This window comes from Notothenia rossii (assembly GCF_949606895.1).
Source record: "Notothenia rossii genome assembly, chromosome: 11".
In the NCBI taxonomy this organism is placed as follows: domain Eukaryota; kingdom Metazoa; phylum Chordata; class Actinopteri; order Perciformes; family Nototheniidae; genus Notothenia; species Notothenia rossii.
In genome coordinates this window covers 48,916,126-48,942,394 of record NC_136910.1, presented here as the reverse complement: position 1 = coordinate 48,942,394, position 26,269 = coordinate 48,916,126, and the positions used below count along the sequence as shown (strand labels likewise).

At 40.8% G+C, this 26,269-nt stretch overlaps 2 protein-coding genes across 5 annotated transcripts in view; one reads left to right on the top strand and one right to left on the bottom strand.

Annotated features, from left to right (window-relative positions):
* Positions 1–10,506, bottom strand: part of LOC307023770 (chondroitin sulfate proteoglycan 4-like) — a 39,574-nt gene extending 29,068 nt beyond the window's left edge. For 2 of the 4 annotated variants that reach the window (XM_079657317.1, XM_079657318.1), the window contains exons 1-2: positions 10,331–10,506; positions 9,919–9,977 (exon numbers count right to left, since the gene is read on the bottom strand). In XM_079657317.1, the coding sequence (XP_079513443.1) occupies positions 9,919–9,946 (28 nt within the window). In that variant the 5' untranslated portion in view covers positions 9,947–9,977; positions 10,331–10,506. Of the gene's footprint in view, positions 1–4,954; positions 5,048–9,918; positions 9,978–10,330 lie in introns of all 4 variants that reach the window. The other 2 variants (XM_079657319.1, XM_079657320.1) reach the window with 2 other exon arrangements.
* Positions 10,507–10,615: 109 nt separating this feature from the next.
* LOC307024793 (ras-GEF domain-containing family member 1B-B-like) lies at positions 10,616–26,247 on the top strand. Its single transcript, XM_079659195.1, has 14 exons — positions 10,616–10,831; positions 16,822–17,370; positions 17,465–17,587; positions 18,333–18,470; positions 18,786–19,001; positions 19,605–19,679; positions 21,934–22,026; positions 22,200–22,302; positions 23,420–23,499; positions 23,607–23,702; positions 23,792–23,887; positions 24,348–24,471; positions 24,558–24,630; positions 24,721–26,247. The coding sequence occupies exons 2-14, from the start codon at positions 16,828–16,830 to the stop codon at positions 24,752–24,754; spliced, it is 1,794 nt and encodes a 597-aa protein (XP_079515321.1). The 5' UTR covers positions 10,616–10,831; positions 16,822–16,827; the 3' UTR covers positions 24,755–26,247.
* The last annotated feature ends 22 nt before the right edge of the window (positions 26,248–26,269 follow it).

Sequence of the window (26,269 nt, the reverse complement as noted above, 5' to 3'; positions counted from 1 at the left end):
CTCTCCATTTTTATTCACAGAGCTTTAATTTCCAATCAACTAAATAAAAGCCTTTTCTGATCTGATGATTGCATTGGGAAGATACTGTAGTATAATTAATCTCCCAAAACCGTCTTTTTTTTACAGCTGAAAAATAAATAAATTGTATTGTTTGACAAGGCTATTATAAATGTTTATTCACAACAAAGGACATGGTTTACGTTTAGGAAAACATCACGGTTTGGGCTCAAATTACAACTTAATGAAAGGTTGGGGACCTTTATTGTCATGGTTGCAATAATAATAACTTTGTTAAGGATAGGAAACAATTACAGTCATGATTAAAAAACAACACGCACACTGTTGCTTAGACAAAGTGGAGGTCTTGTGTATTCAGGTCCACCGTTTTGTTGACCCACCCACCCCCCTGCTCTCTGTGGACATTGTCACTCTACTTTGTTCCGGTCATAATCACTTTGGCCACTTAAGGGTTTACCGTAAACATATGCCGTTCCGGGGAAAGTTGCTGAAATGACTGACTGATCTTAGGAGGACCATCGCCTTATTTCTTGCATTTTAAACCCTTTGATGTTGTATTCACTGCCAAGGATAACCAATGATAACATATGCTGCTCTTAGGTATTATGAGTTTGCTTCATATCCGAAACACCTTCTGGAAACTGCCGTATATTTACTTATCCCTGGTTTTATTGCCCTCCCACCTTTTTCTCTCCATCCAGGAATGAATCACTCCCATGAGAGGAGCTGGAGTGGCACTTCAGTCTCAAAACAAGCAGACTCTTCCCTCCCGTTTGGCACTGATGTTTACACAGGAACGCTTTGTGGCCCAGATCCAGGCCACAAACCGTTGCTGATATATGAAAACCTTATGTCCCTTTTTTCTGATTTCCATGTGAAAGTTATTGAATCCATCTGAAGGATTCGATGCTCTACGGACTGAGGCCGTCGTCAATCTTATGAATCAACTTTCAAATCAAGTTGGATAAAGCCAATCATTATTTGGCAGTCTGAATGGAACTTAGTTTGTATTCAATAAAGAATAATATCATAGAATAACCACTTCTAAATCATGTGTTACAATGAAACTGATTTATTGTTTAATCTACAAATGGTTTTATTATTCTCCTAGAATCTGACTACAAAGGATTACCCAAATCATGTTCCAGCCCAACTGAGGCTAAAGCAGCTCTGAGGGATCCTATGAAAACCAGATGGCAACAAAAACAAATGTCCCCGACAGAAAAGTCTGTTCCGAAACTAAATTAAAGCTAAACAAGCAGATGACCCCCCCCTCCCATAACAAACAGTCTGTCCCAAAACACACTCGTCCAGTCTGGGACAAAGTGGCGGGAATACGTGGACGACATACAAACGCAGACAGGCCGGAATGTTTGCCGTGACTCGTTAGTGACGCACTATTTGTTGTTATGCCACGCTGCACTGCACTTATTGTTGAGGAGGGACACTTCACACTTGTTGGAGGAGGAGGAGGAGGAGGAGGAGGAGGAGGAGGAGGAGGAGGAGGAGGGGGAGGGGGAGAGTGAGGAGGGGTTCTGTAGTGAGAATGAAAAGTCGAGGGTGTTCTCCATTCGTTTCCTTCTTTCCCTGAAAGCTCCCCCCACTGCCCGTCTCCCTTCCACTCCCCCAACTCTCATGTTGTTCCTAATGTCTTTCCTGTAGAGGGGTAGGACCTGTTCCCACACTGAGTACATCACACACACACACACACACACACACACACACACACACACACACACACACACACACACACACACACACACACACACACACACACACACACACACACACACACACACACACACACACACACACACACACACACACACACACACACACACACACACACACACACACACACACACACACACACACACACACACACACACACACACACACCTCAATATTGTTGGATGTCTAGATAAGAGACTACATGGGCAGATAAACCATATTGTGGTTTGTAAGATGTTTATATATATTCGAAACATTTACGGACAGGACAAGATATATCATTATGACTATCATTAATCATTAAAAAGGTCATTTTACTTTAAATTGTTACTTTAGAGTAAGCTCAGTTTGTTTTGTTTGTTTCACACGGGGCCTCTTTAAATACTTTGGGTACTAAGAAGTGACTGTGTTTTCATCTTTATAGCGATGAGGATTGGTTATAACTTCTTTCTCTTTTCTGGAACGTGTTTTCATCAGGCTACTGTTATCCACTTGTTTATATTGGCTGACATTTTCGTTCTCCTGCTGACGAAGTAGTGCTAACATTTTTACTACTTCAGGCTCAGTATTTGCTTGTCTTGGATTCAAATGACTTTCGTTTTTCCCAGCCAGGAAAAAGAACGTGTCTCTTCTCTTACAAACAAGACAGTTCTCCATATACGACCAGAAACAACTGTGAACATGGTGTGAAGGGACTTCTTCAACTTGAAGAGGCATTTCCTGTATGTCCAATGGCCTTTTGCCCAAAACTCCCATTTAAACCGCTTTGTCATCATACAGACGTCAGTGCGTTGATAACAATCTGATAAATGAGAGATGTTAAAAGGTTTCAGAATGATAGAGGTGAATTGACTAGGTTCATATCTTTCAAAAGTGTCTGTTGTGTAAGCTCCTGGCAAAACATAGCGTACCGAATAAGCTGACAAAATAGATTGCACGAGGCCAAAGTTTGAAATAAACCTTTCGTGTGCGCCACTGAGCAGGAGGGAACACAAAGCTTGTTTCCTGTTTGTGTCACATTCAAACCCCTCCCCTCCATTTCCTTCCCTTGGGTTTGGATTGTGCACCTGCGCCTAAAGGCCAGCGTAAACACTTTCAGCTGCTCGGCTGGACGCTGCATTCAGGCGCACAACAACACATGTGGAGAAACAATACAGCTCCTGGGTGAAAACATGTTTGTTTTTCAGCCATCCTTGACCGAATGAATAGAAAGTCGAGGATGCCCTCAGATTCCTTTGCATTCTTCTCGTTTCGTGTGGACTGTTTACATTTGGTCACTGGGATGAATATAGATTTCACGTCCATCTTATTATGTAGAGGAATGAATGGAATGTGACCAGCTGCTCTACTCCTTGTTTAAACTCAAGGATTCTCGGTCTAAGGGATAAATGTGGTCAAATGAAAAAGCACTACAGTTACTGGAGAAGTTATTTGAGAACATATAAGTTAAAAAAAAAGATACATAAACATAACATCGGTTATTGTAATATAATCAGCTTTATCGCACATTTTCTTTATATTGGGAAGACCTAATATTAGTTTAGCAAGCTTTGCTTTAGCTTTTGTGTTATGTTTTATGAATGTGACATAAAAGAAATGGCTGATTGATATCACAATATCTATCCACTTTATGACAATATGTTTGAATGCAAAACAAGGTGGTGCAATATGGGAAATTGGCAAGTTAGTTGAAAATCAACAACACACCCAACAATTGTCTTTGAAAGAAATGAAAGGACTTTGTGTTTAAAGGAAAAGAAGGCCACTCTGTCATTTTCTGAATCCATTGTATGGATCCATTCACAAGAAGTTATGAGGTTGTAGAAAAACAATGCAAGAACGACAAAGAAAAACATTTCTTGCATCAGGCCGAGTTGCATTCTGAGGTTTCTCTAAACCGACAGGATTAATCGGTCATTGTCTGTCAGCAGGATGTCTTTAGATTACAGTGTTTACACCGCTAATCAGTGCAGAGCCGTAGTCTTTGTGAAGAAGATAAAGGGGAAAAACAAGTTTTGCTGCATTTTGAATAGTCTCGTAACATCCGGAGTGATTGATCAACCATTGTGAGGAGTTGAAGTCAGTTTGCGTTGAAAACACCAACAGAATTCCTTAGAAAGAATCCAATTTGGTTTTGGACGTTCAACAAAACACACACACACAGAAATACTGTGTGTACCAATTCCCTCTGACTAAATCCAGCGCCACATCTGCAGACAGTGTAGGAGTGGTTTACAGTAAAAACCACCGGAGCTGCAGTGAAATTACAGAAGTAAATCAAAACACTGCCTGCTCCCAGATGTATCTTTACTTTTGTTTTTAGTAAGAGCCTGGGCAGCTCACATCCTACCTCAGACATCTATTGGGTTTTAACACTTTATAGGGAGGACTGGAAAGCGGCAGAGTGGGGACCTCCTACAGAAATTGAGCTGGAAGAAAGGCAAGAGTGCCTTCAGTTCACTGTGTCTTTAAAAAAACATGTAACATGAATATGGGTTTGACTGACTCCTTTCAAATGTTTACTTCTCATGGGTTGTCAGCTTTAATTAGACAGGTAATAGGGGGATACGAGGAGGCATAATTGAGAGGCAGAGGAGAGAAGCAAGTCACCCAAATTGGACAAATTACCTTTCTTTCAAAGAGTACACACACAGTAAGAGTATGTTGCATTGGTTGTCCATCAGAAAGCACTACTGAGTGGAAGTCTGGAACTTTCTGTGCTGTGAGGAATTTGCTTTTCATTTGTTGGAAACCAGTTTGTAGTTTTTGGCTGTCATATTTTATACGCATTAAAATATGACACGCACTGTATTGTGTTATGAATTCAAATATTTCAAATGGATGCACAAAGGTGTCAGGCATATAAATAGTGTCTGACGTAGAACTGAAAAAGGAAAATAGGATTCAAATATTCCAACAGGTTCAGGCTTTGTCCCTGGTCTTTTATGTAAAGCAGATGTGGGTCAGTGTAAGGAATGTAAGGTTATATAAACAAAGGGAATGTAAGGTGTAGTGTGTGTGTGTGTGTGTGTGTGTGTGTGTGTGTGTGTGTGTGTGTGTGTGTGTGTGTGTGTGTGTGTGTGTGTGTGTGTGTGTGTGTGTGTGTGTGTGTGTGTGTGTGTGTGTGTGTGTGTGTGTGTGTGTGTGTGTGTGAATGTGGGTCATGTATGTGCAGGTGTGTGTGTGCGTGTGTGTGTGGGTGTACCTTACTTCCTCAGAGGAAATCTGTGTGTGTGACATGGATGTTCAGGGCACATCCAGGAAACAGGCCCTCTGTCCACCTATCATCCATCACCAGCTACTATCACAGGAGTCAGATGTGAAGAGGCGGGGGGGGGGGGTCAAACTGTAGCAGGAGGCATGAGTTTGTGTTTTTTTTTCCTCCTAAAATGTTGCAATGTTTTTGTTTAAGTTTCAGTGTAAGTTACTTAGGCAATGCGGAATGTAGATTCTTACTAAGGGAGAGTAATTCAATTATCTGTTCTCTTTCTTTATTTAAATGATCAAGTGACAACATTGGTTTTTGTTCTTGTAAACTATGGTGCAATTTTTTAAAGAATGAAAACATAACCAAAACTAAAAAAGGTACAGAAAACATCAAAACGATCTGACAGGCAACAGTTCTTCTCTTCATGTCTTTATATCCATTCTTAACAGCAGGAGCAAAAAGACACAGATGACGATTGACGTTCAAACCTTAGTCATCAATTATGCAATCAAACACCTGCATTTTACCTCTGTTGTTTTACTAAAGGAAAGCCAACACAAAGAACAAATATCAAAGGAAGAAACATTTGTTAAATCCTATAAAAGTTGGCATGCCCCACACAGATCAGCTGTCTGCCAACCTGTCTCAGTCATAATGGAGCCAGATAAGCATTTCCTGCCATTACGTGGCTGCTGTTGCTTTGGGTGGAAGCAAACCCCTTTTCTCTGGTCTTTATGTCGCTATAGCAACTCAAATCACAGGGCACAAGGTTTAACAGCAAGATTAATCACTTCAAATAAACTGGTGTGCATTTTGAGCGACTGAATGAAACAATGAGCAAGCAAATTAAGTGACGAGGAAGGGTGCATTGTTGCATTAAGCTCAATGCACATGAGTTTGTTTCCTGTACACTTGTTTTGAAGTCAAAGCATGTTTAAAACTGATCTCAGGCCTGTTGATTTGGCTGGAAAAAAAAGCCTGAGGATCTCTCTTTCTCTTCTTTGTGACGAGTATGATGTCACAGATAGTGACAGCTGTGTAGCATTCACATTCTCTCACTTCTTTTCCATATTTAATCACCTATAAATAAAATGACAAACACGGATTAATAGCCACTTATTGTCCCCAAGCAGGGTCTGGGGGCTTCCAGTAGCCGAGTCAGACCTCTTACTGGAAGCTTGTGAGTCACCCGTCTCCCTCTCCTCCCCCAACCCCCCCCTACCCTCCTCCTGATATATCCCTCATATCAACCTCTCGACCTGAACTGTCCTCATGCATGTCTATCTTCACGTCCTCCACGCATGTTAGCATTTAAATGTAAAAGGACAGTTAAGGGACTTAGAGCAGGTCGGTGTTTTCATGCAGCTGGATTACTTCTTCTCTTTAAATTGTACTATACAAGTGTATGCATTCCTGAGAGTAAAGAATGTCACCACAAAAGCCCCCACCCCTCTGCCCCTACGCCTTTATACCCCCGACCCCCTCCCCTCCCCCGATTCTCGCATTCTCCCCCCTTTGATATCCCTCTCTTACCCGAAACTGTAATGATCTCACCCAGCTGTCACTGTTTAATCCCACCCACACTCACTACAGCCCCTACGCCTGTTTCTGCTTCTGCTGCTGGTGGCGTCTGACATCATTTGTTTTGTGTCAGTTTCCTGGAAATCAAAAACACGCTGCCGGTTGAAAAGCTTTTAAGCCATGTTTTTCGGGGCATTTTAGTTTAACTTTAAGTAATGTTCTCATTGTAAAATGCTATAAGATACAGGCTAGCTTTGTGACCTTTATGTTTTGGGAAAAATACAAATGTAAAAAGGAATACATGGTGCAACTGGGGTTCAAAGTAGAAAGAATAAATCGTGTTGATCCAAGAAGCAAACTGAACAACAGAAATTCAACAATATTATATGACGCGCAGTTTAAGAATTTACCAATTATCGTGTCATTAACCCAACATTAAGTTGAATCTGCACTTTTTGGGCCACTTAGAAACATGAAAAACACGATAATTACATGTTTCTACCTTTAAAATAGATTGATTAAAGCATCTTTTTTTCTGCTCACCTGATAAGCATATAGATACGAGTAAAATATTTCTATGGATTTTCTCTTCATTTGTTCTCCAAGTGCTGCTTAATGCTTCAGGAGCTACATGCTAACTTCATTCATTAGCTGGGAGTTTGTTGGTAACTCTCGGTTCATCACTCCTTTCACATACGAGCTTACAGTTGATCTCAGGTAAACATTTACCAGAACTTCCCTTTTTCAGATTTCCCCCCGCCATTTTCTATAATCTTTTATCTGAAGTGAGTCACAGTGCTCACATATGATAAATTGTGAATATTCTATAAGACGTTGATCAGTTTCTTCCATGATGATAAAGCTTTGCCTTACAGCGTATACTGGCATGACAACGGAAAATCAAGGTCAAGATTGAATGACTTTGAAATCAGAAACCTCTGCAGCATTATAATCTTTATGCGACGCGTGGGCAAGATGATGACTGGTTTTCTGGTGCAATTTTTGTAAATGACGTACGTTCTAAACAAAGTGACCTTTATGCTAAACGCCTGCACATCAGGGCTGTGCTTTACACAGGGACGCAGATACTTTTTTGTGACTATTTTCTCTTCACCATTGGCCTAGCTGGACAATGTGGGCAGAAAAGAAGCAGTACACTCAATTAAACCATCTTTTCATTTAACCAATAAAGCCTCTGGAACCATGCTGCCTATGTTTAAATCCTGCAGTATGGCCCCTCTACATCTCTCTTGTTTAAAGACAATTAAGTCTTTAAAGCCATACTAGCAAACAGTGAATTCTCTCTTTTGTTGTTTGCAAACCATTTTAAGCCTAAATAAAATGTGATTTCACTTCGCCTCACAATCATGAAGGCTTTTCTAAAGGTCTTAAGGGTTACATAAGATGCTTTTTCAGAATATAAATTATTCATTTCTGCCTAGTTCCACTTTAGGCTGTTTAAACAGAAAGGGACATTTGACATTATCAACAGAGAGAGAACAACATGTTTGAAACACCTACATTGGGAATACAATCAACATCACATGCAGATGCGATATAAGGCTGTGCACTGCAGCGGACTGTACTCAGGAAGTAACTCTATGGCGAACACATCCATATAACAAATACTTGGGTAGGTCTGGGGTGTTACCAGTTAAGGATAACCTTATTTACAGACATCTTCGATCACTACAGGAACTCTTCCACAACAGCACTGCCGGTTGTGGGCGTCAAGCAGCCAAGTGAAAAGCCAACTCCCATGAGGGCCCTCACTGAGCCTCACCACGGTCAAGTATCACCGGAAGAAGATGCGTGTGGTCAGTGTGTGTGTGTGTGTGTGTGTGTGTGTGTGTGTGTGTGTGTGTGTGTGTGTGTGTGTGTGTGTGTGTGTGTGTGTGTGACCGGGCATGGGCATACTACGCAGCCGGAAGCTGTGCGCTCGGGTGCAGGGTGTAGGAGTTGGGTTATTGAAATGATACAACCCTGTAGCCTGTAAAAAGCAGAGATCAGCTATTCTTGCCTGAACGGTGATGTGTCAGAATGTAAGAGGCGTCAGTGATCAAAAAATGAGCGCCGCCCACAACATCAGGGCCCGGCCACGCTGTAAATCAAATGCTGTGATTATGTAATTTGATGATTATGCAATGAAAAGGACTGGACTGTGTTGCGGTGGATGGCAGCGGTGCAGTGGCAGTTGAGGGGGTGGGTACGGTGTGTACACACCTCACCTTAATTACCATATTTTAGAGGAAATTAGACTGTTGGAGGGAGCACAGTTTATATATTTAGAGTACACTCTAAATATTTATAGAAAGAGATGAGGTGTTTCTTTATACTAACAAAGTAAAAATGAAGTAAACCTGCCCAAAAAAAGAGAGTACATTGAAAGACTGTACATACCGGTAAGTACAACAGGATTCACTGTACATATTCCTGTTGTTACAAGAAAACCTAATAGAGATAATATGCTTGTTTTCACTTCAATTTAAGGATAACTTTGTGTCATGGGTGGATTAATTTCAGCATTTGGTTAAATCCTTTCTAAACTCCATCGGATAAATACAACAAAAAAGAGAGACGGTTTTACTTAACTCTTAAAAAATAAATGCAGCAACATGCAATTAATGCGGTTACTAAACAATCAATCCTGTAAATGACCACTTTGCCCTCACTGTTCTCTGTGTTGAATAGTGTAAACAGGCACTATAGTTGAGATTCAAAAACTATGTTTATAGATTTACTCAAAGGTACAATTAAATGGTTTACCAATAGAACTAGGTATTGCAAGAAGGGTTATTATCCGATATAACAACCTGTGGGCAACAGTCTGGTTTGTATGACGAAACTCAGGTTTAGAGTGAGTTCACTACCTTTACACACAAACATGTTTGAATGTTTGTGTATGTATAAGTTGTTCGAGTCAGGGTATGATATGTGAACTTAACATGTTAAGCATGTTGTAGCTTCTAGGGAAACAAACAATACCAACAACACTTGATTTATCCTGCGTTCAACTGGATTATCACACAACTAAACAAAAATATTTTAGATTAACAATCATCCAAATTACTTTGTTTTAGGTCCCCTTATAGTCAGAGAGAGATCCACACAAAATAAATATATCTCTGCAGTTTTCTTAATTTATACCACAACAAGCGTTTTTTTGTTCTATAGCCCGCAAACTGCTGTCAACTATATCCTTTTCTATGGTAACATACACCTGTTTTCAGCAACAAAACAAGTTACAAAACAATCTATTTCTGATTTCAGAATTAGAAAACATACAGACAAAGTTAGCTGGGAAGCAAAATGAACCTCGAACAGCGAAAAAGTTAGATATTTTTCTTAGAAACTAAAAGAGCTGATAAACAAACATAATATACATATATTGTATATGCATTTTGCTTCATGGGTCATGTCCAATGACAACTGTATATTACCTTTATTGGGCCAGTTTGAAGACACCATCCACTTACTGCTATCTTATTTCCATACAGTGCTAAAAAAACACAAAACACAAATGGTTAGCAGAAATGGCAATAAACCCGTTTCTGATTCTGATTAAATACACCTGTGCTTTTCCCACTAGGACACTATCAATATGGCTGCTGAGAAAATCTTTTCAAAACAATGCTACAATATGTATGCCTTTCAAGACTTTCTTTATACAATTCTACAACAATATATTAACAAATAGCTTAGCTAAATATGTGTGTTTCCTTGCATCTTACTCTCTCTGACAGTGTTTTATGACAATATTTACCATATTTAACGTTGTAAACACAACATAAAAACAGTCAAGGCTTATAGTCTTTTAAACTCTTGATTTTTAAGCAACTAAGACCAACTTACAACCACAAAGGCTCCACACACATTCTTCAGGAAACCTTACACCTTCCATAGTTCAGCTCTCCTAAAAAAACATTCGCGGCCCCTGTCTGCGGTTGAAAAGAAGGAACTCGACGGACGGAGAGCCAGCCAATCAGAATCCACGGAGATTTCGATTTTTCGTCTCCTCCTCTGCGATTGGTTCGCACCGCCCCTAGAGGCACCCGCCCCTGAGCAGTGATTGGTGTGTTTTCCCGGCTCTATGGAAGTCATTTGAATACGCCTTGCTTTGAGGCTCAATACGGCGCTGCTGGTTCAAAATTGACTCAAATATCAGGAGCAGAGAGACAATGGAGGAGAGCACGGTGCAGACACACTGCTGAAAGACTTATCTGTCTGTTACTCACTGTGCAGGCTTATCCCTAACAGCGGAGATTACAAACAATTTGGACAGTCTTTTTCTCCGCTTTTACAACTGTTTATTCCGGGGAGAGGTTGCATTCGGAGAGCTGCAACTTATAAGAGGTAAATTGTTGGGGGTGCGGATGGTGGGGTTAATTATAGAAACTATGGACATTATTCTGGTTGATCTAGGATTAGAAAAAAATGACGCTTAAAGTCATACAATTATTATTACAACGTTGTATTTAATTGCAATCATGCATTTCTCATCACTAAGATCATCATCCCTTAAATAACGTTTAGTAATGCTTTATCTCGTTGCTTTAACAAGCATCTTTACTCAAATGCAACTTTTTAGTAAACAAACACAACTTAAATGCTTTGGTTTAGTCTTGGTATTAAATGCCAGCATACCCTCTCAGTTCTTTTTTTTTTGGTTTACTTCAGTTGTTGTTGTTATTGTTTACCACCCATGTGAGTTATAATTGGGCTTGCTGTCATACGCACAATCGTTGCTCACCAGGCAGAACCTGTGATGGGAATGTGGTTACACAGCATGGCTTTTTCACAGTCAGCTTTTACTTTTACTGTGTTATGACTCAGTCAGAAACCCATAATGTAAGCCAGGCATGGTTGTCTTGTGGGGGTGTGTGTGTGTGTGTTTGTGAGAGAGAGATACTAACAGATTGTGTATTTGTCTCTAGGGAAAATAAAGAAGACACAAAACGTGTGTGCTTGTTGCCAAACCAACCTATAACAGTCTTATTCCCTCCGCACACACTTCTATATATACCAATGGTCCCTTAACTTGCTGAAATGAATGCCACAAGGTTCCCCTACTTTGCAAGCTTACTTATTGGATAAACCTAATTTTAAAAGGTTTATTTTATTGAATGATAACCGCAAAAGCAGGTATAAGGAACAGACGCAACATTATGGGCTACAACCGATCTAAAATCAGCTTCTTTATCCACTTAAAGTGACTTTTTCTAACTTTAATCGTATTGTTAAAAGTATGTTCTGTTGGGTTGTGGATGTGTGAGATCTAAGGGTTTTAGACAATAGAAAATGTGTGCGTGAGAGAGAAAACCCCCTTACACAAGCTTAGTGTTATTACATCCCAGCAGCAACAAAGGAGATAATGGGTCTTTATCCTTACTAACAGTAGGTTAATACTGTACTAGCCTACCAGATCATACGAGGGACAGGTGTGTGTGTGTGTGTGTGTGTGTGTGTGTGTGTGTGTGTGTGTGTGTGTGTGTGTGTGTGTGTGTGTGTGTGTGTGTGTGTGTGTGTGTGTGTGTGTGTGTGTGTGTGTGTGTGTGTGTGTGTGTGTGTGTGTGTGTGTGTGTGTGTGTGTGTGTGTGTGTGTGTGTGTGTGTGTGTGTGTGTGTGTGGGGGACTTCTAACCCTGAGGAAATGCGTACTTGAATCCCATGTGTGTGGGAATTAAAGATAAAAACAGGATCAGCAGTGGGTGAATGGTATTCTGCTTATCATTAAAGTCCACCTGATATGAGGTTTAGTTCAGCTGCAGGTTTTTACAGTGGGTCTAATCGTCTGGCATCTTGACAGCCAAGGCAGGACCTAGCTCACCCGTATGATTACTCAAGCATGGGTGGAGTTTTGTTTTTTAGCTCTGCTGCGTTTGGTCTGGTGATGTTGATGCTCAAAGTCTGGTGGTTGCTTGAAATTGTGATTGTCAGACCTCAAACATGAATACTGTGGTATAAATTGTTTACATTAAATCCTAAAGTCATGCAAAGTAAAGGAAAACAACCCCAAAACAAAAAGGATTACGGGTATATAGAATCAAACCGCAGATTATCATGCTTTGGAAGCTGACAAGCTCATGGTACTGACAAAAGTAAAGTATATCACAATTTCCGTCGTAGATATCCAACATCATAAAATATAAAAAAGATTATGGCTGCTTGCTCAAATTCTGTACCACATTTACCAACTATGATGCTAATACACACTAGCAAATGTTCTTTAAACAGCAGAATCAGTGTAAAGTGGTGCTTGTCTATGGTAAGGCTGTTTAAAGGGTTGTCCGTGTAAAACTTGCTTAGTGTGCTGTTTTGGCAAAACCACGAGTAAGTGATACGAGCAGAGTCTAGGACTTTAACCTCATTTATTGTAAGGAATAAGGCTGACTGCGAAGGGTTTCCCCCAAGACGACATGCTTGTCTTGCTCACACACGCCTCACCTGCTGTAACTTATTAGTGTCAAAGTGCATAAGGTACGAAGTAGAACAAAGATAGCGTTGCATTGCTTTGGCCTTTTGCCACACTGATAAATTGTTTTACAGGTCCCATTATCAGGTGCTTCTCTCTCACGCCATGGGTGCACCTTGTGTTAACCTACGTGCATGCTGAACTTTTTGTTAGTGTGTTTTCGAGCTCTTAGCCGTGCTCAAAGGCCTCCAATTTGATTAGACGACACAAAAAGTCTTTTCAAACAAGTCTTCCCTTTCAGCTCATGTTAGTTAAGCTTCAGGGGGTTTCAGCACTGAATATTATTAGGTCAGTGAGCACGTAGAGTCCGTTGACTTGAATAAGGACATTTTAGACTGACTCGGTTAGCTTCAGAGTGCTTGCCCATTATGATGCTTGGTTATGCTTGGTTTTTGTACTGTGTCTGTATTCCACAGTTCCCTATCAACTCTAAATGAAATGTAGTGGCCACCAAATATCCCCTCTAGGTTCCCACCAAATATCCCCTCTAGGTGCCCACCAAATATCCCCTCTAGGTGCCCTCCCTCCATTGGACACGCACTGCTTCTCTCAATGAGATTTCCTGTCTAAATTAAGATTAAATAAATGCATAAATCCCCATACTGTTATTCTTTGCCAACACCACGATACAGTTCTAACCTTACCGAATGATTTAAGACTTTTAGTTCAAGATTCTACGAAAACTGTTACAGTACTCGTTGCTGGCTGGCTACCTGTATGGCGGGGCTATTGAGGTATGGTTTACTAAGACTATTTAAACTGCTGGTGTAATCCTAACAGAGACAACAAACATAATCGAAAAACCCAAAATGAAGTGCCCGTTTTAATGCAGTTGTATATTTGGGCTACAGAAAAGTGCTTTTGTCACCACCTTTAAAGGCTTGGTGGCACTTGGGCCATGTTAGCCAATACTAGCATCCGTCCCTGTATTTCCTTTTCAATTTATTAGAGCAGCTTGACCACGTGCAGTAATAATCGCTTACGTCAATACGCGGGTTTCGATGGGCTGCTATACAGAGATAAATTCCTGTGGCTTTATTGCACTTGGCAAACAAGGCATGCATTTATTGGCACATGATCTTTCAGCAGATGATGTCTGCCAGGGAGTACGAACAAAAACAAGAGTTCACACCTTACGGAAGAATGAGAATGCTTTATGCTGGTCTGACTGATGTGAAAATGATCCGAGCCTGGGCGTCATACAGCCCGACGGTGGAAGGCAGAGTGTGTGAAAGCTGCTGTGTGTGTGTCTCATCTGCTCTGATCTCTTCCTGGGGGTCTTTGTGCGGTTGTTAATGCCATGACAGGATAGATAATACCTCTATTGTTGAAGACCTCCCCCCCTTGGCTCGTTCTCCCCCCCTCCCTGTTATAACTGGCCTCAGTATTGCTGCTGGGTGTACCTTCTTTTTCGTATAACCACATTATGTGTGATTTTGAGAAAAAAATAGCTTGAGTAAGATTGAAAGAATTTGGTTGTTCTTTGGAACCATTTGGAGTGAAGTTAGTCTTGAGCCAAGTGGTGCTTCTGAATCTGCTGGGATCCAAGAGGGAAGTTAGCCCAGCTGCAAAACAAATGCACTTCCCTCAAATCAATTAATTCCTGTGCAAATAACAAACTGAAAAACAACAGACAAAGGCAGCCTTAACATACAGTAGGATATAACTGTCACATTCATCAAACCTCCCAAAACGATGTCTCTATGAACAGCTTTGACAGATTTCCCTGGTTTAAATCCATTAGCAGTTGATTTTTGCCTGCAGCTGCATCAAAAATTATATTAGCTTTAACCTTCTGATGAACCAGGTTATGACATTTCAGGCTCCAGACTCTAAATTGGTGCCATTTGTCAAGGCAGGAGACACTGTCTGTCGTGTCACATTACGAAAACAGATGGCAGTTTAAATGAGCATACACTAGAAAGCCGGCAATGTTTTTAGATCGTGGTTATGTAGGTACAGCGTTTTGGAAGAACTATACATTTCTGCCATTTCCTGTATTTTGATTCCCACTTTAAGCCAATCCTGCAAGGCTGCTATTCTTCAAAGTTTACAAACAAGAACATTTGAACAATGCTTTCAATATGAAATTATGCTCCCAACACCATCATTAAGGCGTCCGCAGAGAGTCCAACCTATGATTTAAAGAGAGTAACATTTCTGCGCGGCAGCACCGAAGCCGCAAGCTAACCCAAGGGTCAACTTTTCAGGAAGTCAGTCTGGAAAAACCTAGGATTGGTTAAAAATTGGTTTGAGTTTTCCCATTTGTGTGAGGTCACCTTTCAGTGCAAACAGAAGCTTGAAATGAGGAATGGCGTGAGTTAATATGACTCCTTATCAGCTTGACCACCAGAGCTTTTCCAGATTCTACTTTATTGTAACATTAGGACGGTAAAGCCACTGTAATCTTTTAACAGAGTTAGAAGGGAAACAGAAGGCAGAGATCACAGAGTTCAGAAGGCAGGCTGGCAGTGGACTGGCTTACAGTGGCATGATGCCAGGCCCTGTAGTATTCAAGAGTGTGCGTGTGTGTGTGTGTGTGTGTGTGTGTGTGTGTGTGTCACTCAAGCCATCATTTGTTTATGTGTGACATGTGTGTGTGTTTGGATTAAGCCGACATGGGGCTAGGCGCCATGGTGGACATGGGTGTGTGTAAGATGTTGGCTCAGGCAGACACTCCTCTGTCGGCGCTGCGATGAACAAACAAAAGTCTGCTGGATTCCTGCAGGGTTTTTGTTTTCTGGCTCAGTGTTACGCCACTGCGTGTTACATGTGTGTGTGCGTGCGGCTCGATTTACGTTGGCATGCGGTTCCTAGACAGACGACAGTAGCAGGATAAAGATGGCTCCAGAGTTAAAGAACGCCTTGGTGGTGATCTAGGATCAGCTTACCTTCCTCAAATCCAATTATCTACACCATTAAGGCAAAAAAAAAAATCATTGCTGCCTTGAAATCATCCATCTGTTGGCCTATTTGTTTACCCTCCTGCCGCCTTGACGCCAAAAGCTTCAAGAGAGTGATAAAAACATACAATAAAACAGGAGACAGTGAGGAAAGAATCTGTTTTGAAAACCTTTTTGTAATGTAAAACTTTAAAAAAAATGGATTACACAAGGATGTATCTTTCAACAAGCCAAAACAGTAAACAGAGGAGGGGTAACATTATGTGATTTAGTGTAATTACTTTCACAGACAGGCTTCTTAGTCTCAGCTTTGTGTGATCGAGTTGCTCAAACAGATATTTTCATAACATGCGGAGTGATGCAGCTTAAACTACAGCCACATTCCCAGAGCACGGAGGTTGGGTCATACTGTCATAGTAGGAAAACTACAGACGACATCACTTTTGATTCATATGAAGGAGTGTGACTCAAATGACAGTGTATTGTGAGGTTTAAATACCTATTGTAGAAGGCAAAAAGAAGACGTCAGCAAAGAAAAAGAAAACGAATAATTCATTCAGGGAACAGTCTTATGATAAAAAGTGCTATAAGGAAATATGCATTTGGCTACTTTTTGGTTGCTCTTGGTTTCATTTTTCTGGGTCTATTAGGTCAGTGTTTCCTAGAGGGGGTAGCAACATCTATCATTAGTTGGTTTTCTACTATGGAAAAATTCTGTTTAGTATCTGAAGACCTTTCTATACTAATTGCTGTTTTCATGCAGTCATAACAAACTGTGTTAGGAAAAGATCAGACCACTTATTAGAAGTGGATTTTGTTTTTGTCATACATTTGGAATGACTGTATTAGATCAAAAAACTACTTTATCTCCCCATTTGATTGAGAAGATGAATTTGAGAAAGATATACATTATACTGATATTATGTCCATGATTTGGTCCACATTGACCTCCTTGTGTCTCTCCTTCAGGTCATCATGCCTCCCACAACCCCATACGCCGGAAAGTTTGGCTCTTGCGTAGCTTACGGCAACAACAACAACAACCACCCTCAGCCTCACAGCCCGTACCGCAACGGCACCGGCCCAAACCCCTCCAAGGAGAATGTCTACAACGGCGCCTACGTTTCCGCGGAGAACCCCTACGACATCCCGCAGCCTCAAAGCTCGTGTCGCAGCTCCTCCGTGTCCTCCATGACCACCAAGGAGCATCGCTACAACAGCAGCTGCGCCGTTTCGGAGAACCCGTACACCTCGCCGCAGCCTCGTAGCCCCCGGCAACACAGCACTTCCTGTCCCGGACGCGCTTACCGCCACACGACCGCCACCACTAGCAGTAGCAGTGGAGGCAGCAGCGAACAATCTTCACGCAGCAACTCTGTGGCAGCCAAAGGAAGACGCTTCGGACACGGAGTCACCGCCAGCTACGGGGAGATGTGTTACCATGACAACAGCTTGGTCTCAGCATCACTTGAGGCGTTGATCCAGCACCTGGTTCCCACGGTAGATTACTACCCTGATGTAAGTGACGGTAAAGTGCTCTTAAACCTCCCTTTGTAAAAAGACTCTCTCATCCTAAGAGATGTTTTTTTTCTTCTTTCTTTCCCATCATCAGAGGTCGTATGTTTTCACCTTCCTGCTGAGTTCACGCCTCTTCCTGCACCCCTATGAGCTCATGACGAAGGTTTGCCACCTGTGCGTGGAGCAGCAGCGGTCTGGAGACGCCCTGCTGGATAAGGTGGGCGGATAACACACACGTGCACACACACACACACACACACACACACACACATTCAAACACACAGCTATTTTCTCTCTTCATTTCACTGTTCCTCCCACTCAATCTCGCACCCACCATACCTGCGTCACACTCATGCCCACACACACACACACACACACACACACACACACACACACACACACACACACACACACACACACACACACACACACACACACACACACACACACACACACACACACACACACACACACACACACACACACACACACACACACACACACACACACACACCTCTGTAATTGCTTTTGAGGTTAAAATAATCACCTTATTAATTTAAGACATTCTAGACACACAGAAAGGGCTCAAATAAATACAAATTAAAGAAAGTAGCACATTTATTGGCAACAACAAGTTGCACCTGTTAGCAGTGTATTGTGTTTAAAAGACACTACAAGGGCTGCTTTTGTGACATTTAAAGATTTTTTGTTTTAAGATTATATCTATAAATGATCATTAAATAACGTCTACTTAAAGTAGTGATTGGCAACTTATCCAGGTGGTGTTATTATTGCCACTATCTTAAAGACAACATCATTGGTTCACATGTTCCTCAGAACCTACTACTCGTAGTGAAAAAGTAATAAATACATCTAAATATATTGTATTTAAATAATAAAATAATAATTTAAAAAACGTGCCTCTTGCCACTTTAACACGTCATGTGATGATTTTTTTCTAGATCCGTTTCCGTGAGGTGGCGCCAAAGCTGGTGCAGCTGCTGACCGAATGGACCGAGACGTTCCCGTACGACTTCAGAGATGACAGGATGATGCGCTGCCTCAAGGACATGACGCAACACGTGGCCCGAGGGGATGAGGTCAGTTTGAACTCTTAGAACACACATTCAAAAACGATTTTATACAAAGAACGCCTGGTAATTACAAGTAAAAGCCGGGTTTTCATAAAAAAAATCAAGCTAATCTTAAGCAAACTTTTATAATGTCGCATCACATTTGGCCTTTTTTGCACAAACGGGGCATTTTAATCTAATTTTGCCGTCACCATACAGCTTTTCTTATAGCATAGAAACACTACTTGTTATCAGACTTCATAAAGCAATGCCATGTTGATTCCTCAAAGTGTCCTGTCTGAGTATCACATCTAACGGTCTTCGTTTGTGTCGTGCCTTCAGTACTCGTGGCGGGCCATGCAGCAGATGACCCAGCGGCTGATCAAGCGCCTCTCGGCTCTTGGACAGTACGAGGAGGCCGTGGCTGCGCTCAGCGCCGTGGCGTTGGAGCGACCCGCCTCCCTGAAAACCAAACAGGCCTCGGGTCAGCGCTGCGACGTAATGAGTGTGTGTGACGACCCCTTCATCATCGCACAGCAGCTCACACACATCGAACTGGTACGAAGACACTTGGGCCGTTTCATTTGAAATCATATGTCATAAGTCTCCATCTGTAGAGGGGTTTGGAGGGCCTTTTCTTATCATCTAAATGAAGTGCATTCATTCATTTTGGTGGTGAAAGCCCACATGTAAAGACCTAATGAAAATGCTAAAGTGTTAAATTGCTTTTTTTCTCTTTTTGGCTCCTGCTCGTGTTGAATTATTGAATTTTTCTTTTACGATTCGTATTTCTTTCTTGCTTTTATCGTTTTCCCATAAACCCATTTGTGTGGTCTGTTTTGCTGCAGCGCTGCACACAGACCACTAATCCATACTTTAATTTGATGTGTAGCTAAATTGCTTTTAGTCATGTGCTGTTAATCCTTTCAGTACTCATTTTTGGAGCACACTTTTAAGATATTGCCTGCTTTCTTTTCCAGAAACTCTTAAGTTATAGCTCTCCTTCCGCACAAATAACATTATTTCGTGTTCAAACCCATGTTTATTGCGTTTGAATTTTTTCGAATCATCATTTATTATCCCCTTGTTGATCATCTTTCTCTTATATCTAACCATTAATATCGTCCTGATTTTTTTTCTTCCCCTGTTCTCTGCCTTCAGGACAGACTGAGTTTTATCGGCCCGGAGGAGTTCATCCAGACATTCGCCATGAAGGATCCTCTGGACAACCATAAGGTACAAGTGTTTGACTTTAAGTGTTGCTCTATCCTATACTGTACATGACCCCGTAACTAGACATTAAGCATCACACTAACTTAAGATTGAACTCATTTGATTGATTGCTTGTATTCAACGTGGCTGGTTGAAATGATTTGTGACACTATTAAAAGACCCTATTATGCTTTTTGGGGGTTTTGTGCATGTAAATGGTCTGAAGAGTCTAAAATCCCAAAGTCCCCTCCAGAGGGAGTTTCTCTCCCACACCATTTTAGTCTTTTGTTTACTTCCGTAACATAGTGACATTACTATATAACAGCCGAGCTTCTATTGCTTAGCGCTCCAACACATTGTACGTGAAAGGATAAGGGGCGGGACATCTCTAAGCGGTTGACCAATCACAACAGAGCCGGCCAGCTAACCAATCAGAGCAGACTGGGCTCTGGTTTCAGACAGAGGGTGAAAAGAGGTGCTGCAGCACAGGCAGTATGAACAAAATAAAGAGCTTTTTAGCATAATAGGGTCCCTTTTTGAAAGCTGTTTTTCTACTACAAAATTAATTTAATTTCATTTTATTTCCATCTTTATTTCGAACAGATTAAAAAAAAACAAATAAAAAATAATAAATGTGAAAAACAGAATACCGTATTGTTAGAGTACAGTATTTATCAATATTCATAATAATATGTATATATTCAACAAAAATATTCATAATAATAATAATAATAATAATAATAAATCATATGTGTCCGAAAGGGAGCAGGAGGAAGCAAATGCTTATTAATTCCCACCCCTTACTTACTGCTAATCAATGATTATCCTTTAAATCATTTCTGCAAGTTATTCCTACTCACATCTTTACATTTATACATACATTTATAATCATTTCTCATCTTCAATCATCTCTCTTCATTCTCATAGCTTTTCAAAGGGTATCTTCAAAAAACTATTCAAGTTAAACTCTTTCTTTCCAGGTAGATAGAATCAACAGCAACGGCTTGATGTGTAAAAATATGTTTTTATTTATTTATAATTGTCAACATCAAAGAACTGATTGTAGTCATTTTAGTCATCCTGTATTATTTTCCCTCTTCGAGTGTAATTTGTGGTCTGTTTTAGTTTAAGTGAATTTGCTTTGGAAGCCACATGAAAGATCCGGCTGGCAGATTTTCGGATTACATTTTAGTTTTCTGCATTATAGCTTTTGAACATGCATCAAACACAGTCTGAAAGAGCCATTCTGCGTACGTCTAAGTGTCCCTGAAGGGCTCTCTGTCCTGTGAGTCAGCTGAAGGGTCGCTTTCAATCTGCGCGGCAGAGAACAAGCTTTCAGCCGCTGTTTGTCAACTGAGCTGCATCTCGCTGCCCACCGGTTACATAAGATCCACTTTGTATTACAGAGCGGTTGAGTCAGCGTTAGGGGTCCTGAAGTATAAAGGGGAAGTTTGGAGTGGAGTGGGCTGTCGGTTGTTGTATAAGAATTTAATAGAGGCATGAATGCGCGGGATTACATCATCACGGTCAAGTTGAGTTTAATAATACAGCCTTTTCTAATGTTTATTTATATCAAAAAGTGCCCCTGGCAAACAGGCTATCCACCGGATGTCTCTCAGAGAAGCAAAAAGGCCCAAAAGCAGATGGAAATTAGATGAAAATAATAGCAGGCACGTCACAGACTGTGCAGGACCACAGGTTGTGTGGGTGGAAGGGCTGTCAAGATCCATTTGCTAAGGAAATAACACAGCAGCAGCAGCCTGCTCTATAAAATTATTATTGCATACAAAAATACGAGGCGGAATATTATAATCAGAATTTGTCTTGTCAGGTTGTGTTATATATAAGTTCTGGTAATTATAGTGGGCCCAAAATGCCCAAAAACTAAATGGCGAATCCCAACTAAAAGAGTATAAACTAAGTCTTAGCTTAAAGTCTACTTCCTGTCTTCCAAGGTGGATGCACTTAGCTCAGTTTGTACATATGTTGTGTATTAATACTCTTAAACTCATTCTACTGAGGAAAACTTTGATTTATTGCATTTGAAAGCTCCAACAAAGGCTTGTAAATGTACCTTTTTACTGTGTTTGTCCCATTTATTACCCAGATTAAGGTATTCAAATACAATATAAGGTCATTTCAAAGTGTTGCATTCGTCTCCTGATACCCATTTTTATTTTTAATAGTATGAAAAACTGATAAAAACCTTAGATAAAACGACTGAAAAAATATTTTTCTTGCTTGATTTTAACCATGCCATCTCCCTTTTTGTTCACAGGGTTTCTTCCGGAAGCGTAAAACCAGTAACCTGGAGGCCTACATCAACTGGTTCAACAGACTGAGCTACCTGGTGGCCACTGAGATCTGCATGGTACGTTGTTCTCAAAAGAGCAGATCAGACATCTCTTGGTCTCATCCTGTTTTCCACACACTCCAGCGTTTGTTGTTTATTGGCACGTTCCACTTTTCATGAAACACGCAGCTCTAGTCTTCAGTTCATGCATCTTTGATTCACTTTCCCTCCTGTGTTCTCTGTAATTACAGCCAGTGAAGAAGAAACACAGAGCTCGGATCATAGAGTTCTTCATTGATGTGGCTCAGGAGTGTTTCAACATCGGCAACTTCAACTCCCTCATGGCCATCATCAGTGAGTACAGAAAACATACAGAAGCTCACTTTTCACAAACAAATAATTAAAAAGCAGCCAACATATATACACCCCCCCTCCTTACACACAACTTTAAATTGATTTTGGGGAAATGCCGCGTTGCTTCAACCTCTTCAGCATCTTACATAGAGTACATAATGCTACAGGCCTCAACTAACCGTTATCTTCATTTCTGAATATTGGACAATTATCTTCTGTAATAATCTATTAAAGGTGGGGTGGGTAAGTTTGAGGAACCGGCTCGAGATACACTTGTTGTTATATTCCATGGAATGCTCTTAACATACCGATAGCAATGAATATCTGAAGTGCTTTGACAAAAAATCCATAAAAAAATGTCATCTGTGGAAGCCGTAGTACTGTAAAAAGCACGACCAATCATCTGAGCCGGCCTGGCTAAAATTACTGGATGGCCTACCTGCCTGTCAGCCTTCCATCTGTGCACAAACTTATCTCGTGCCCTCATTGGTCATGTGAGCGTTCGTGTATGTTGGAGGAAGGGCTCTGTAAGGAAGTTTTTTCCGGCTGTGTATTTTCAAATTCTAGCACACCCGAGCTGGTTTCTCCAAAATTACATACCCCACCTTTAAACTTCTATAGAATCTTTTAATTTGTCTAAAATGTCCAAGGAGATGTCTTTAAATGTCTTATTATTTATGCAATAACCCAAAGATGATATTGAACTGAAAGAGAGGGAATTTACATATTTTTTCATGAATACTACGATTAATACATTATCAAAATAGTGGCGATTCTTTTTGAACAATCGATTAATACACTAGGTGGTAAATCGCTAGATATTTATGAACGACATGTAAATGGATTCTACTTAAATCAGTAAGCAGCATTATTCTTCATTTCACAAACTACTTTGTGACAGCTTGTTTTTGAAGAAGAGCAAGCTACAGTAAAATGGTAGTTCCAACCCCTTCTTTGTCAAAACAGCCAACTACAAATTCAATAAAGTCATCAAATATAGTGCCAGCTGGAGGCTGAGAAGTAAAGGAAGTACAACGTGAGTTCAGGGAGGCAGTCGTGTTTGCTCATTTTCATTGGTCTGTCTCTGTAAATAAACACTGTATACTCTTACTTACAGCTGGGATGAACATGAGTCCTGTTGCCAGACTGAGGAAAACCTGGGGTAAAGTCAACACCGACAAGTTCGAAATCCTTGAGGTAAGAAAAAAAGAATATCTGCAAACATCAGGGTAGGATTGCCAACTCTTTGTATGAAGTTGAATGGATTTGTTTGACCAATTTCCTCTTTGTCTGACCTCACGCAGCACCAGATGGATCCCTCCAGTAACTTCAGTAACTACCGCACTGCGCTCCGCGGCGCCACCCAGAGGTCTGAGACCGCCCACAGCAGCCAGGAGAAGGTGAGAGAGCACGCAGGATAGAACTATATCAACTAATGTCCCAAATGTGAAAATATCTATATAAACTTGCTGTCAAATTTTTTTTTCAGATTGTTATTCCCTTCTTCAGTCTCCTTATTAAAGACATCTACTTCCTGAACGAAGGCTGTGCCAGCCGGCTGACCAACGGGCACATCAACTTTGAGGTCAGTCTATCATTTTGTATATGAAGGTATTTGAGGAAATCTGGCTGCCTTTACTGTTCTATGATTTCAATCATATCCAATGTGCTATATATTTTTAATGTTATTATAGTTTTGTTCAAATAGTTTTCTATCTGCGTTTTACATTTTTATGTATGCACCACAACATCAAGTCAAATTCCTCGTATATGTTAACCTACCTGATAATAAACCTGTTTCTGATTCTGATCTGTTTTAATATTAACATACAGTGACTGCAATGTTATAACAAGAGGTGGTATAATGGCGCCCCCTTGTGGCTAAAACCAGAGTTCATTTTAAAATGCAGTTAAGAAACAACTGTTTTACTGACATTTTTGGGTAATTTACGATCATCATTTTCCTAGTTTTTCTTGGAATTTGTAACAGGTGGATTGCGTTCAATTGGGTGTCGGTGTTAATAAAGTCTGTCATGTCTCAACAGAAACTTTGGGAGCTTGCAAAGCAGGTGAGCGAGTTCCTGGTTTGGCGTCAGGTGATCTGTCCATTCGACAGAGACCGCCGCATCCTCCAGTACCTCGTCACGACGCCCGTCTACACTGAGGACGGTCAGTTAACAAACAAATAGTTAAAGTGTGTATCATGTGCAGTCACCAAGCACGAGAACAGATCTCATCTTGTTCTTTCACTGCAGAGCTCCACCTGGCTTCATATGAGACTGAAGGACCCGAGAACAACATGGAGAAGGACAGTCGGAGGTCTCTCAGGTGGGTGTACACACACTCAAACACAAAACCACCTCAACAATAGCTTATATTAAATCAATAACATGACATATTCTGTGTTCTGTTTTGCAGATCTTCCCTTTCGCATCGGGAGAACCGCTCCTAAGAAAAGACAATCAATGGAACAATGAAAATGAACGAGGTATTTTAAAGCTACATGTTCCTCCGTATTATCTTATGAACACCTATTTTTCTCTACACTCCCCTGGAAAACAAACACAAGGAGCATCATAAAGGATTTAAAAATCATGAACTGTAACACTCCTTGATGAATCCGGCGCAGGCGTACCTTGATGATGCAGTTATTGAACCTGGAAGAGCTCAGAGTACAGACATCATCTCTGTCCAAGGCACTTGGATTCGCAGAAGCGTGGATTTTGAAATCTCCAGTGGACCTCCATCGTGGCAACTATTGTGGGAAGGCTCTAATATGGAAGCTGAAAGGGCTGATCAGTCTCTAAATGGGACTGATATATGGAACCTGATTGGTTATATTATTGCAACACTAGCACTGCTTCTCTGCGGCACATCCTGGCGAGATATGCACTCCGTATCGACTTGTATTATAAGTGACAGACTAACAACGGCTTTTAGAAGTGCTGCTGTGTTGTTGAGTGCTTGATAGTGATGGGTATACATTGTGAGCAACACCACACAATCTATTTCCTCTCAGCTTACACACAGCAAAAGTCTCCGGGTCATTGAATCCTTTTGATCTAATTAAAAAAGCGTAAACATCAGCTACGTACTCCTTAAAGCATTTTACAGCCGCTATTGGGTTCTTAACATTTTGTGACGTGTGCACTTTGGTGACGCAATATTGTGCTAATCATGCAAGGTAAATCAAATGCACTTCAATGGGTTCTTGTGTATTGTAATATAGGATTTGGTGACTCCTATTTTGAGGCGTCTTTCTATACAGTATTAACTTTAACATTTTGTACAGAAGGTAAACAAAGTGTATGTACTTTCTTAGTGAGCTTGTTGCTGGTTGGCTGGCTCTGTGTTGGTAAGCTATTTTTGTTAATACAACACCAGATCAAGTGTGATAAAGAAGTGTTTTGAGACTGACGCTCAAGCTGGTGTGTGTGTGTGTGTGTGTGTGTGTGTGTGTGTGTGTGTGTGTGTGTGTGTGTGTGTGTGTGTGTGTGTGTGTGTGTGTGTGTGTGTGTGTGTGTGTGTGTGTGTGTGTGTGTGTGTGTGTGTGTGTGTGTGTGTGTGTGTGTGTGTGTGTGTGTGTGTGTGTGTGTGTGTGTGTGTGTGTGTGTGTGTGTGTGTGTGTGTGTGTGTGTGTGTGTGTGTGTGTGTGTGTGTGTGTGTGTGTGTGTGTGTGTGTGTGTGTGTGTGTGTGTGTGCGCTCAGATACAGGAACCATCATCCTTTGTTTATCTGGATGATGGGATCCCTCAGAAATCTGCCTGTTTGAACGTGAGGCTTTTGTTTTGTTGTTTTTTTTCTATTAAAAAAGCTCATTTTATAAGTGTTTTTATCTCATGTATGCTTTTTTATGTATTGTTTGTGTTGCCGGTACTTGTACTGAAGGTCTTTGTGAAAAAAAGAATTCTATTTTTTCCTCAAATAAACAGAATAACTGAAGAATGTGTCTTTTGGTTTGGTATTC